The sequence below is a fragment of the Sorex fumeus genome, unplaced genomic scaffold (genome assembly GCF_029834395.1).
Source record: "Sorex fumeus unplaced genomic scaffold, SorFum_2.1 ptg000010l, whole genome shotgun sequence".
Lineage (NCBI taxonomy): Eukaryota > Metazoa > Chordata > Mammalia > Eulipotyphla > Soricidae > Sorex > Sorex fumeus.
Genome location: NW_026606067.1, coordinates 5,019,973 through 5,034,934, shown reverse-complemented (window position 1 = coordinate 5,034,934; position 14,962 = coordinate 5,019,973). Strand labels below are relative to the sequence as shown.

The 14,962-nt window shown below is 38.3% G+C and overlaps 1 protein-coding gene across 3 annotated transcripts in view; it reads left to right on the top strand.

Moving 5' to 3' along the window:
* Positions 1–14,962, top strand: part of NEK7 (NIMA related kinase 7) — a 143,785-nt gene that overhangs the window by 108,803 nt on the left and 20,020 nt on the right. For all 3 annotated transcript variants that reach the window (XM_056110715.1, XM_056110718.1, XM_056110716.1), the window contains exon 8: positions 10,961–11,055. In XM_056110715.1, the coding sequence (XP_055966690.1) occupies positions 10,961–11,055 (95 nt within the window). The remainder of the gene's footprint in view (positions 1–10,960; positions 11,056–14,962) is intronic.

Here is a 14,962-nt window from a genome sequence, read left to right as displayed (position 1 = left end):
TCTGCCTCTTTCTCTTTGCAACTTGTCCCTCACTTGGTAATCTTGATTCTGTATTCGAAGTCCTAGGGGCTGCCATTAAATATCATCTCTTTTGCCTTCTTTCCTAAAATACCATGTATTAGTTTGATCTTCCCGTTTTCATTAAATACTATCTATATACCTTTGCCTTGTTTCATAAAATGCCACCTGTGAGTTGGATCTTCAGTATGTGCTCTCCCTCTGTCTAATTTCACTTAACGTCATGCCCTTTAGCTCCGTCGGGATTGTAGTAAGCCTTTCTTATAGCTGAGTAGTAGTCTGTTGTGTGTAGACAGAGGTATAATTCTTACACTGAAAACAAGGAAGGATTCTGTTGTAGAAAATCACAGACTATTTAGAGGCATTGCCGTTTGTCACTTGAAAAGAGAAATTTCACTCTCCTAGTCTGCTGGAGCAATAGCACAGTGGGTAGAGCGTTTGCTTTGCATGAGGCCGACCCGAGTTTTATTCTTCTGTCCCTCTCGGAGAACCCAGCAAGCTACCGAGAGTATCCTGCGTGCACGGCAGAGCCTGGCAAGCTCCCTGTGGTGTATTTGATATGCCAAAAAAGTAACAACAAGTCTCACAATGAAGACATTACTGGTGCCCGCTCAAGCAAATCAATGAACAATGGGAGAACAGTGCTACAGTGCTACAGTCTCCTGAAAAGAATGAATGCCTAATGCATTCTGTCATTGAGCTCCTTAGAAGCACAGGGTTACTTGCACACATCCAGGTGCTCCTTGCCAGGCTGTGGCACCAAGTTCTGTCCTGTGCATGTGCTGCCATGCACATTGTCACTTCCAACATGCAGCCTGGGCTGATCTTCAGGATTCAGCAGACTGCAAGGCAACTCTTTTTTTTTCTTTAATTTTTTTTTAATTTTTATTAGTGAAACACCATGAGGTACAGTTGTAGACTTACAAATTTTTGTTCTTGGGTTTCAATTATACAATGATCAAATACCCATCCCTCCACCAGTGCCCATTTTCCACCACCATGGATCCCAGTATCCCTCCCACCCCCATCCTCCATTCCCATCCTGCCTCTGTGGCAGGGCATTCCCTTTTGTTCTCTCTCTCCTTTTGGGTGTTATGGTCTGCAAAAGAGTCATTGAGTGGCAATCATGTTTGGTCCATAGTCTACTTTCAACATGCATCTCCCATCCTGGGAGGATCCTCCAAACACCCTTTATTTGGTGCTCCCTTCTCTATCTGAACTGCCCTTTCCCCTAGATTGCTCGGCTGGCCTCTAAGCCATGGGGTGGCCTCTAAGCCATGGAGTAGTCCTCCTGGTACTGATCTCGGCTATTCTTGGGTATTAATCTCCTAATTTGTTACTTTATGTCCCCCAGATGAATGCAGTCTTTTTATGTCTATCACTCTCTTTCTGACTCATTTCGCTTAGCATGATACTTTCCATGTAGTACCACTTGTATGTAAATTTCATGACTTCATCTTTTCTAACAGCTACATAGTACTCCATTGTGTAGACGTACCAAAGTTTCTTTAACTAGTCATCTGTTCTTGGGCACTCAGGTTTTTTCCAGATTCTGGGTATTGTAAAGAGTGCTGCAATGAACAAACAAATGCAGATGTCACTTTGACTATACATTTTTGTCTCTCAGGGATATATTCCCAGGGGTGGTATTGCTGGGTCAAATGGGAGCTCAATTTCTAATTTTTTGAGAATCGTCCTTAGAATAAATTTTTAATGTTGCTTCTAAGTGATAGTTCCAAAATATAACTGAAAATTTGACCAGCTATACAAAATCATTTTGCTTAGAATAAATTTTGTATGATTGGACTTTTTTTCATAGAACAGGTCTAAATTCTAGTAAAGTTATAAATGAGCTGTGTATGTAGTTCATAAAGAAAATTCCCATGTAATGTTTTCTTTTTGGAAACCTATTTTAAAACTAAATTTCATTTAACTTTGTAATGGAGAGTCTTTCATGAATTCAATTTAAAAAGTTCAAAGAGTGGGGCTGGAGCGATAGTACAGCAGGTAAGGCGTTTGTCTTGCACAGGGCCAACCCGGGTTCGATTCCCAGCATGCCATATGGTCCCCTGAGCACCACCAGGAGTGATTCTGTAGTGCACTTAGTGCACACCTGTGCATCGCCAGGTGTGACCCAAAAAGCAAAAAAAGAAAAAAAAAAAAGTCTAAAAAGTTTGTAGGATTCTTCAAATGTCTTATTGGAGTTTTTTGTTTATGCCTTGTTTTTCCAAAAATTCATTTTTGTTAAAAAAATTAAATTACTTTCTTTTAACTTATTTTGATTTATTAGCAGGGGTACACACTTCCTTTTAATTTAGGCAAAGTTTTTGTATTGAGATTAGCATGTCTTTGAATTTTTTCAGTTGTCTCTTCTCTTGCATCTCATACTTGAGACATGTGCCATGTTTGAAGATGTAAAACCTTGAGTTACATACCTGTTGTTCTGTAGGAAGATGTAGAAGAGAAGGACTTTTTGTGGTCTTTTCATTTACAATAGCCAAATCCATCCAATCCTTTTTCATGCAGATGCTGTTCTAGGAACCAAGAACCCAAACAGGACAGGTCCTCTTCTTCCTAGACCTTACCTGGTGGTAGGAAAAAATACATCAAAAAAAATAAAGAAGTCAGATGACTGTCAGCCCTGTGACAGAGGAGGATGTGCAGGGAAAGTATTTGAGAAACGGCATGGCCATGGCCTCAGTGAGGAAGGAACTTTGAAATGAGCGTAGGATGTTTCCGAAGAGCTAACTGTGAGCATCTCACAGGAATCATGTCTCAGACTATCAAAGTGGCCAGAGCATCCTGAGCTGGAGCCAGGTGAAGGAAGTGTCCCGACCAGCCCTTGGAAGAGTTTCCACTTGATTCCAAGGGTAGTGGCTCGCTTCTGCAGCTTGGAAACAAAGGCATGGCATGATCTCCTTTGAAGATAGCTCCCCCCCACCCCCAAACACACACACACACAACCGCCTCTGTTTTCAGGCTACTCAAACATAGTCGTCTGCTCTTTCCAGGCTCTTCTAAGCTTGACTTGTCTCTCTTGGCTTGTCCCTCTGACACTGAGCAGTGTTTCACCCATGAGCTCACCATTCCATGGCACTAACACCTGCCTGTGACAGTTCTTTGATTTTTGTCCCCCCTCCTTTTGCCATGTACCTCTTCATTTTGGTGTTTTTATGTTGATATGAACAGGGAGTGTGGCTTGGAAAGGTACTTGTAGGATGATACAGAGCCCGGTGAATTTTGCCTGTCCCCTCTCCCCCCCATATTGTTTAACCACCTTGGAAGTATGAATGATACTAGAAAGTTGGTGATGTGGATGGCTGTAGCTTTAAAATTTATGGTAAGGCCTTACCTTTTCTTTTGAATCACACTTTCTGGTAGTTTAGGTAAATGACTTGAAATTTTTGAGAATCACCTTTCCCAGCATTGAATCATAACCAATGTATATAAGTAGAATCAAAGTTTTAAGTACCAGTGTTTTCCATTTAAAGTCGTCTGTCTCATTTTGGTTTATTTTGCCAAAAATAAGCCAGTGAAACCCAGGGAATTTATTTCACAACTCACTGATGCATCATGACCTGCAGGTTGGAAAACGTCAGTCAGTATTTGCGGTGTTTCATGCTTTTCCACTTACTTAAAGACAGACACTCCTTTATCTTCTAGCTTTCATATACTTTTCTAAAAGTTTGTTTTCTGGTTGGTTCCTTTGGTTAAACAGAACTTAGTCGTTTCACAGTGCTCCCTCTGCTTGTGCAGGTTGGTGCGAATATGCATGTCAGCTCTGTAGTTTGCAGAGCATTCAGCTCCCTAAGTTTCTTACAGATTTCTGGGAGCACTTGAACAAATTGCTCCCCTTATGGAGAGGGGAACCCTGAAGCACTCCTGGGCCAGGGGGCTGCAGAGCTAGAAGAGAGTGAACAGGCCCATGGCTTCCTGATCTGGCTCACTCCTCTGCATGAATCTTCAGTCCCTCAGTAGCTGGTAGAATTCCCCTTCCTCTCCTGCTATTTTCTGATCTGTTGTTTATTTCCATCTGGAATTATACTTTGGCATTGCTTGGGAATGTACAAAACATAATTTACCCTCTCTCTGTCTCCTGGACTTTGCTTCACGATTCAGAAATAAACAGGAAATAGGTCTTTTGGAGCTCAAAGTTTCTCTTCATAACCATTCCATCTACTAGAAATTCCATCTCTTAAAAAGAAGTGACTCTAAAATGTTCACTAAGACCTGTGAAATAGAAACGGAGCAAAGAAAGAGGATTTTTTTCTTATCCCAAGAGAAAGAATTTTTTGTACAATTCAGTTTCTAAACTTAGTCTAAAGTCTTCTTTTATTAAGCATAAATGTTTGGATCCAAGGACAACTTGCTAAGTGATCAGTGTCCTTTTTTCCTTGCTTTTGAATATTAAAAAAATATGGGGCCAGAGATATAGTATTGTAGGTAAGTCTCTTGCTTTGCACATGGCCAACCCGGGTACCCTCCCTGGCCCAACAGATGGTTGCTTGAGCACAGAGACAGGAGGAAGCCCTGAGCACCTCCCCCCCAAAAAAGCCCCCCGTTCCCTCCCAGTCTCCACCCAAAAGACTTAATTAAAAATTTTTGAGCAGAGAGATTATTTTAAAATATAGAATGATTTCTGACAATCCCTCAAGTATTTATTCCTCATGACTTTTTCTGCCAGTAGATCTTAGGATGATCTTCTTTGAGTCAACTTGAAACATTCATAAGAATTGTTTCTTACCAAATTTCAATCGTCTGTTATAGACTAAGTGTCAAATAGCTCATAAACCATTGTCTAATTCTGTGTTTCTAATTCAACAAGTCCCTGAGCTACTTGAGATTACCTGGTCTTGAGTTTTTAAAGTTATTGAATGGTACTGAGCTGTTTTCAATTATGGAAGAACATAATTTATTCATTTTAAAGTAAATGTTTTGGATTCTCCAATTCTCATGTTCCCCTGCCCTTGCAAAAACAAATAAAACAGACAGAAAACACACTTCGCATCCCAGAGTGATGCAGTGAGCAGTCAGAGGTCAGATGTTCTTTCAACTGTATTGTAGTTCTCTTTTTGCCAGTGCCTTCAAAAGTTCTTGGTATGTGGGGAGTTCAGTCCATTGAATCGTATATTTCGCTTTCCTGTGTGAGGCATGAATCAGTTACACATGTGTAGGCACTTTCTGTTGCTCCCCTAACAAATTAATCAAAAATTTCTCGGCATCAAATAGTTGGAATGTGTTTGTAATTTCATAAGCGACTAACCCTGTGAGACTTTTACCAGCCTTGATTCAGTATCCACAGAGCGGCACCTCTAGGGGAGAATCTGGGCTTCTAGGGGAGAACCTGTTTCTGCTTTATATTAGTTATTGGCAGGATCCAGATATTTGGCGATAACAAGTGAGGGCTGTGCCCATAGAGGCCGCCCTCATTCCTGGATCCATCGTCCAAGCCAGCAATGATGGCGAGTCTCTTGCCTTTGCGAACCTTTTACTGGTAATCTTGGGCCATCCTCTTCTTTAAAGGCATGTAGGCTTAGATTAGACTGCCCCCTTTGGAGTCTGTACCTGATATACACAGGGATCTCCCGGAAGTAAAGAGGGAGGTCACCATTTTGCCCACTGCCCTGATAGATGAATTTTAACAAAGCAATTAAAACTTAATCTGTCAAAATCTACTCAGATTAGATAATGCTTCAAAGGTCCATGTAAGTAAATGGGGGCGACTGTCTGCTATTGAAGCAAATGTGCTCTGAAGTTTCATTTATTACATGATCTAGGTGTTCACTGACTCTTCTAGTAAAAGGAAGAAAGCAGATGCGAACCGCGAACCGTTATTAGTTGTGCAGTATTTTAATATAGCGTGTTACCTGCTCTCAAAAATGTGTCCAGAAAAGATGGAAAGTTTTCTTTTTGTATGCATATGTACATTCTTAGTTATTTATATATTTGTTGCACGTCCTAAGAATGGAATCTTTTTTTTTCTTTAAAGCTAATTAGAACTCTCTGATATTGATCTTTGTGTTAGACAAATACTTGAAACCCCTTGGGAGGGAATTGTGTTTTGTTTTTGTTTTCATTCTGGGATTGTTTGAACTCCTCTTTGCCTCTCACAATGAGACAGCCAATCCTCTGATTTTGTGATGTCCCCGACAGAGTAGATGCCTGGCCGTCATTCAGACCAGACTCTGAATTTTCACACTGAAGTCTCTGGAGTATGCAATTCATGTTCCCCACACTATTTCCAAGTGTGATATACCCTCTGATTTCAACTCGGAAAATTAGCGTTCTTGAACCAGGCATTAAAACAGTTTCGTTGGTGGTGCCAAGGGCCACCTGTGGTCACATACTTGTTTTTCCCACACCTTTCCCTCGCACCTCTTGTGCAGCTCCTGTTGCCTTCTACCCCTCTGTGGTTTACTGTGCTTTGGAGTCCAAAGGGCAACATATGTTCAGTCAGTACTTAGAGTCTACTTTTACTCACTAATTTTTAACTTTTCAGTCCGTTTTTGAAAATTAAATAATTGATCCGGGTACAGCCTGGTAGCTGATTTTGCATTTAACCTGTCAGTTGCCACAACAAGTGTTTATTTAAAGCAGTCAGTTAGCTGCAGTGCAGCATAATTTCCACTGGGCCCTGCCACTTCTGCCTGGCATTCCATGTGTCTGTGCTGAGGCTTCTTGATATCCTACTTTTCCATATGGAAAGAAAGGGATTTTGTGTCATGTTTCACGTTGTTGGATTTTAACCAAGTAAGTCACGGCTTCAGGGCCGGCATGAGCTTCCCCACTGGAATTCTAGAACCAGACCTCCCTTGCTTAGGTTTGGTGATCCTTGTGCTATGACCTGACCTCCCTCTTTTGCTTTGAATACAGGATTATGGAAGTGACATCACAGGAAGCTACCTTCCGAGAAACCCCATCCCACTGGTCCACCAGCCCTGGGAGATCAAATCCACTTCCTGTTTCCTTGTCACCCCTGAGCTTAGAACAGCGTGTCCATAAAATAGGAGCTAGCTGAACATTTGTTGGAGCTAATCAAAATTGTCCATCTAATGCATTTATTTAACAAAGTGCTTGGAACACAGGAACAGGAACCACAAAACTCTCTGAGTCTTAGTTGCCACATCCTCCACTCACACCCCGCCCCCCCCCGCCCCCCCTTGTGTTCTTTAAGTTCTTTAGGTGTTCGTTCTATTGCTTCAGTCTCTCTGTAGAAGAAATAGTGATGTACCACTTAGCCAATCTGATTGAGCCCTCCTTACCCCCCTCCCCCCCCCCCCAAATAGATAGAGCCTCTCTCCTTGTTCAGTCTGCCCATAGAACTTCTGAGCCAATTTAAGAGCAGGAAAATTCATCCCCAGTCTAAAGTGGGATATGTGTGTGTGTACACGTACGTATGTACATTTTAGTCAAGCCACAGTATAAGGTGACTTGCATTCTTTGACTTTTTCCTGACAAGGGATTATGCAAAGCTTTTTATTTATTTTTATTTATGTGTTTGTTTATGCTTTTGTTTTTGCTGCGCTTTGCTCTGATAAAGTTGATTTCATTCAGCTCTAAAGTGACTTTGGCCCTCCTCTCCTATTAAAATATAAAAACAAGGAGATTCTCGAGTATACTATTAGAAAATGTCTCAGTGACTTTAGTTTTCTCTCATCTCAGTTCTTCACAGAAATTGCAGTGCTGGACTTTGAGCTAAACTGTTGGGTGAAAAATATACTTGTACAACCAATTCTATTAAAATGAAAAATATCAAATAATTTAATCACATTTACCATTGTGACAAAATGTTACATTTTTTGGCTCTCAAATATACTGTAGTGAAAATCAGAAATTTTGTTTCAGATGAATGTTAGGGTTTATTATTAAAGGCATATATTTTTATATAAGACTTTTATAGCTAGAATAAGTCAGTTTATCTGATGGTAATATTACTTATTTTTCAAATAACTCTCTTATATTTTGATATTAACATAAATGAAGAAAAGGTCAGGTGGCATTTTTAATTGTGAGCAGTATTCCCTTTATCCTCATTCTGTGTTTTTGAATATCCGTCATTTGATACTTTTTTTTGGTCGTCAGGTTAAAATGACAAAAGTATCAGCTGATAGCAAAATATATTCCCATTTTAACTACACCATGAATTCTCAGAAGATTAATGAAATTATGCATCCTGCAGCCTCAAAGTGCCTCAGTAGATAGCAATTTGCATGATTATTTTAATGTCTAATCATATCACTCCACAACTCTCCTTTTTTTGTACAGCTGTTAAAAGAAGTCATAACATTCTTGAGGCAACAGTAATAATAGACACAACTGTCATGGATTTAAAAAAGCAAGCTTTTAGGAAATTATATATACATTAGGCACAAGATGTGAAAAAGGTATCAGTGCATTTAAATATATTTCAGATTCTCCTGAGTGTTGAAATGGTCCGGCCTCTGCTAGGTAAAGAAGAGTATGTTTATGTGAGGGGGTTCACCCTCTTTGATCCACCAACAAAGCCCGTGTGCAGAACAGAGCCCCCTTTGGGAAGAGGAGAGGGACATGGGGAGATTCCTGCTTATGCATGTGTTCAGCAGTTAATTATAAATTCATCCAGTCGATCAGCATAGTTCAGAAATACAAACTTTCTTCCTCATACACTCAGTTTCAGAAGTGTGTTCATCAGAGGTAAGAAGCCTACTTGGACTGACATTTTCATATGCTTCCAAGCTACATGTAATTGAACCATTGAAGTCAAACACGAGTATTCTGTTAGAAAGCAGCTTGCCGTTTGTCTGAGAACGCAGAACCACTGTTGGAGTTGAAAGCAGCTCGGTTTAAAATAGAATGAAGTAGTTGTGTCTAAAGTAGCCCACACTGGCACTTTTAATAACGATCTCCAGAAGCTCACAGAAAGAAAAAAAAAGTGGTTTGTTTGTTTTTGTTTTGGTAGATGGAAAGTTTTTATGTTTGAAGTTAGTCAAATTCCTAATCATTCTTTTTCTCTGCTTTCTTGGCTGGTGGGTCGCCGGTGAGTTCAGGGTGTGTTACAGTTGAGGTGTTATGCTGGGGCTAATCTCTGTAAAATGCTGGCATTTGTTCTTCTTCTTCCCTATCATCAATCTTTCACACTCCGATCAAACCCCTAATGTATCAGCAGGTTTCCCAGAGCTGCTGGTTGAAATTACCTTTGCTTCTGGTAAACTCTGAACCTTCAAACCTCAGTGTTTTCAGTTGCCCCCTGTGGATTCTGTGAAGCCTCTGCACATTTCTCACTGCCAGTCACTTGCTTTATGTCCTGAAACCAGGAGCCTGTGCACAGTCCGTTTATTATTCCAACAGTACCCACCTTCCTCCCTTGAATGGAGATAGTGTGTAAATATTTCCAGTAATCGCTGCCGCTTATGCAAACTACAAGTGAAACTGTTGCAACTCCCCAAGCTAGAGAGCTCCTCTCTCTTTTACCCAGTCACAATGGGACTTCTTTAAACTTATTTTTTTCTAAGAGTTTTTCGGTTCCCCAGATCCCAACAGAAACTGGCAAATGAACTTGTTTCTCCGCGGGGTAAATACTGCATTGACATCATATACTCCTTAGAGTTGGCCTCAGTGATGATTTCCGTTCTCGGTGCTTCCTATTTCCTCCTCCGGTTCACATGCTCTAGTTTTTGCGCCTTTCATCTGCATTCTGTCCATCCACCCTGAGGAGAATGCTCAGTTCCTGCTGGAAACGGATTCCAGTAGATGAACCTTCTTTGCCAATGCACGCTCTGTGGTGTCTTCCCCTCAGTGCTTCTCACATACAACTCTCAGGCTTCGAGTTGGATTTTCTGGAAAGTTGACACCTTGTCATTAAGGACTAATTGCTGGCCTGACTCTCCTTGTTGCCTCTGACTAATTACGAGTTTTTGTTTCATTAAGATTTAGAGAAATGCCTAGTGAGTTCTTGAACATTAACAGGAAAAAGGACGTGACTGTCTTCTCTGGTTGGGGTTGTTGCCTCAAACCAGCAAAACTCCTAAATAACTCCTAAATCAGCTCTGCAAGTTTGATTTCCTACTTGACAAAAAACCCCCGCAGCTTGTGATGGTGAAATAATAATCAGGCTTGAAATTTATGATTCTCACACTGGAAGCCCCTCAAATGTTTTTATTCTTCACATATGCCTTTTAAATTTTGTATCTAGTAAGAATTTAGTGTACTTTTTTGTTTTCTAAAATAGTCATTAAAAAAGGGAAAATGAAGAGTACTAATAATTACCTAGCATATCTTATCTTTCAACAGTCCTCAGTAGTGGTTGCAATAGCTCACATATTTTTCAGAGATCCCAGTGACCTTTCCAAGTGTAGTTATATAACCCTTTCATGCACAAGCCTTCTCTAGTCTCAAGTAGGTAAGTAAGGTGCTGGAAATTATGATTATAGCATTTGTAATTTTAAGAGTCATAACTATTTTCTAAGGATATACTGCTGGAAAAGCATGTTTTATTTATGTACACGCTTCAATTTGAATGTTGCTATTTGGTTTTGGGTTTGTGTTTTTAAATGATTTCTCTTAATTGGGATGTGTGGGCCATATTTGAAATGTCCGAATCAATGAAATGAGTGAAATAAATATGAATTATTTAGATAAGTTTTCTTGTTAGAGTCCCGTCCCCCCTGCCCCCGCCCCTTTCGTTAAGGTTATCTTCCTTGAATTGGCCAAAAGAAATAAACTGAACTTTACCCACCAACTCTTTCAAATGCAGGATTGATATATCATATCGTTGCACTTTTTTAACTGGTAATGTCATTAAAGAGGAAAATTTAAAATATTGCATATTCTCAAAAACAACTTGAATTTGAATGAATTGGTTTTTTGTAGTATTTTTTTAAGCAAGAATTTTGTATGTAATTTTTCTTAACACAACTGTGTCTTATTTTTCTATTCCTCTTGTTTTGTTTGGTTTGGTTTGCAGTGGGTACACCTTATTACATGTCCCCAGAGAGAATACATGAAAATGGCTACAACTTCAAATCTGACATCTGGTCTCTTGGCTGTCTACTATATGAGGTGGGTAATGTTGATAAAATCTATATATTGGTATGCTTTTGTTTACTGTAATTCATTTACATTTATAGTATATACTTTTTCCTGGCTGATGATTAAGAATTAGCTCTTTCATTACAAAAAGTTAATTCCATGGCTTAGTAATTATTTATTTTTAGAATAGACTTTACTGACTGTAGTCTCCACATTTCCCTCCTCTTATAATTATTTGAACAGAAACTTATTTTTATGTGTTTTTACATTAGTTTACATACAGATTTATAAAAATGTACATTTGAGTATCTAAATAGAGAAACTTGCTTATCTGCATCACAGGAGAGATGGAATAATTCAGTATAGGCAAACACAGTAAAAATATTTATACCATTTTTTTAAACTATTACAGTTGTCTTAAAGGATAGTATGCCAGCAGGTCATTGTTGTAGATTTTCACTTAATTCGTTTCTGTAACGGTTTTCATTGGTACAGCATAGAGAATTATACTCTGTCCTGTTCTGCTGGTGATATTTTATCAAAGGAAGATGGATCCATGTAGGCTGATCTTCTGGCAGATGCATTGCAAATAATTTGGATGATAGAAGAAAATATATCAGAAGCACACTATCTCCATTTTATAGAGTGATTATGCTAAAGATTATCAGCCCATGACTGCTCTAATTTTATGTGTTTAATTCAATGGTAATTTTCCTAAGAATGTGGATTCTTTTTCATTCAGAGCTGTTAAAAATTAGTCTGCAAGTAACTTTTAAAAAAAATTAGCCTACAATGAAGTAATTCTTTTAGTAAAATAATTGAAGGAAAATATTCCATTTATTGTTCAATCTATTCAAAGGAAATCTGAAATATGTATGAAGCCAATGTATTTTTTACTCCATATTCTGCTTCTAATACTCCTAACTTAAATGAAATATATAATGAAGTAATTTATTTTAACTTTTCCACTATTTACTTGGAAGTACAGTGTCGAATTTTTTAAATCATGTATTGTGATCTTTAATTATTATTTACTGATTGCAATACCAAACTTTCTTACTTTTAAGAGTAAATGCTATTTATTTTGTTCTTCCTACTAAAGTGCCTAATGAATGTCACTGGAATAACCTTAATAGGAAAAAATAGTGATATAACAAAATATATTTTATGTATGCTATGAGGTTAAAACTGATAATTTGGTACAGTGTCAAGAAATTTGACTATATTGTCAATCATACTTAAAAGTCACTTTGTACATTTAGGAATATTTTATACTTGCCTAGTCTTTTATTCCTTCTGGCCATAATCTAATATTATCAAATATTATTCAATCATATAAATGTAAATAGTAAATTCCACTATTGAGATTAAATTTAGCAATGGAAAAAAATGTTCAGCAAGTGGTAATATGTTTGGCTTCTTTTTTTTTTGAGAAGTTTGCATAATTCTTCTAGGGATAGAAAGCACTCTAGGCAAAACTGAAATAAATAGTTCCTCACAGTCTAAATTTGACTTTGAGAGGAAGTGTTCCCTTGTTTTAAGTGCTGTAAGTGATCATTACAACAGATAGTCATTCTTTCGACTCCCCGACATCCATGTGTTTTCTGTGCTGCAGTTGGTTTTGAATCAGTGTATTTATTGTGTCATCCTGGGTTTTTATCCACGCACCTTTTTGCAGTTCCTCCATGCATTTGGAAGAGCTGCATTTGTCCCTCAAAAATTTAATTTGCCTTTATATTTTAAATCTCCTTCCACTTGTGTTTCAATATCTTTTTCATGGAAATATCAAAAATTTGCTTTGAAGAATTGGCTACCACATAAGATAGGTATTTTATGTTTTGACCCACCAAGAATGTATTACTAACAAGGAATAGGAAGCCTTTTAGAAAATGTATTTTAAACACAGAAAATTAGACTTTCAAATATTCTTGAAACCTCAAAAAAAAACCCTAGCAGTACAGTTTTAATTGATATGCAACAAAGTAGACTTTACTAATTAAAATCAAGATGCTGTGCTTTTGCTACACGGACCTTAACATGGAAAAGTGGGTTTTACACATTTCCTTTATTGTTCAGCGCAGCTATTGCATCCTTACAGGGTTGTAGGTTGGTGGCTTACAGTTCAAAAAAAAAAGAGAACTGCCACCAGCCCCGAAGACAGACAGTGGGCTTTCGTCCCTCCAACACCCCCAGAATACTAATCAGGAAAGTCAGACCCTGGAGGTCAGGGAGCAAGTCAATCATTCTAGCGATCGTCTCAGTGTGGAGGATCAAATTAGCCTGAAAAATTCAACTGCTGGGAGGAGAGGGCGAGCAGCTGTCAGGGGCAGCATCGAGATGCACTAATGAACCAGATGAATAGTGCAAAAGCTTGAAAATAAAAACAGGACAGTTGACATTTTTCATCTGTCAAAGCAGGAGATGCATGAAAATATACTATTCCTGTTTAACTCCTTAGGGGAGATTCAGATTCTCTTTTTTTTTTTTAACACTGTACTATTGAGACAAAAGTACTGTAATGAACTCCTGGTATATGATAATATATGTACTTTTGCTCAGGAATGTCGCAAACATATAGAGACTTTATTTATACAGCATGGTGTTAAGGTGGCACTTTTAATAGACTATTTTATCGGAAAATTCAAAAAAAGTAATTATTATAGCCTCTTATTTTTTAAAGACATTTCTCAAAGATGGAGTCTTTTGCAGGTTTTGTAAAGTCATTTGCATTGTTTTGTTTACCTTTTTTTTTCTTCATTAGGAAAAACTGCCCCTTAGGTTTTCCTTGAGAGTTTCATGTTGATTTCACATAAAATACAGGTTTGGTAAAAATCACTGAGGCACATTGTGGAACTGGGTCTCCTGGCTGAGGCTGTGAAAGAGTTAAGTCTGGCTAGAGCACGGAAGACAGATGAGAGCCATTTTCAGCTTGTCCTGTCCCCACTGACGCTCACTGAGTAGCACAGCACGGACTAGCGTGTTTCACACACACTCTGCCTGTCTGGGGAATGTACACATTGTCCTTCCAAAATCAAACTTATTAGCACATGTAGAAAAGGGTGACTGACTTTGGGGCAGCCTCACACTGTTGTATTCGTGCTGCTGCGGTTCAAAGATTTAGAAGGTTCTGAACAGGATGCGAACATTTTAAATGGAATTTTTTACTTTGTAACCCGACTTACCGAAGGACTTGCTTGCGCTTTAAATGTCAAGTTAGAACCTTGTCTCAAAAAATAAATTTAAATTCAATAATATCTTTTTTAAAGTTGTTCATTTTCAAGTTTTCTCCCCCTCCCCCGCCCCTCCTCCCTGCCCTCACCCCCTGCAGGGAACACTCCTCTGGATGCTTTGAAGCAGCAGCTATGTGTTGTAGAGGGTTGGAGCAGATTTAGTATTTTTGACACTATCCAAAGAAAAAAGTTCTAATTCATTGTAAATCCACCAGGGTCAGTTTATTAACAATCAGATTGAGAGGATCTTTCTCCCCCTCAAAGTTAACTTAGAGAAGCTATTATGTAACAAAAAATGCTATTTATTTTGTTTCCTAGCCATTGCTTAATCACTCAGTGGTAACTTTATCTTCATTTTTATTGTATTGTACTATCATGTGGTTGAGAAATACTGCTGATGCCTCTGTAGTCATGTGATATGATAGTGTTTTGTGGCAGTATATTTGCAAATAATTACATTACGTTTTTCTTACTGCTGTTTTATATTACATGAATTTATCATTTATGTATAATTTATGTAAAATACAAATAATTATATGCCGAACTATATAAAATAACAAATAATTATGTGCATTTTTTCCTGTTAGGAAACTTCCATTTTAATTAATTTTTTAAAATCCCATAAGTTGAAGTAAGATTTCTAAGACTTAGTATATAATTCTCAGAAGGCAGTACAAAAACCAAATAACTTTATTCAAAGTATTTGT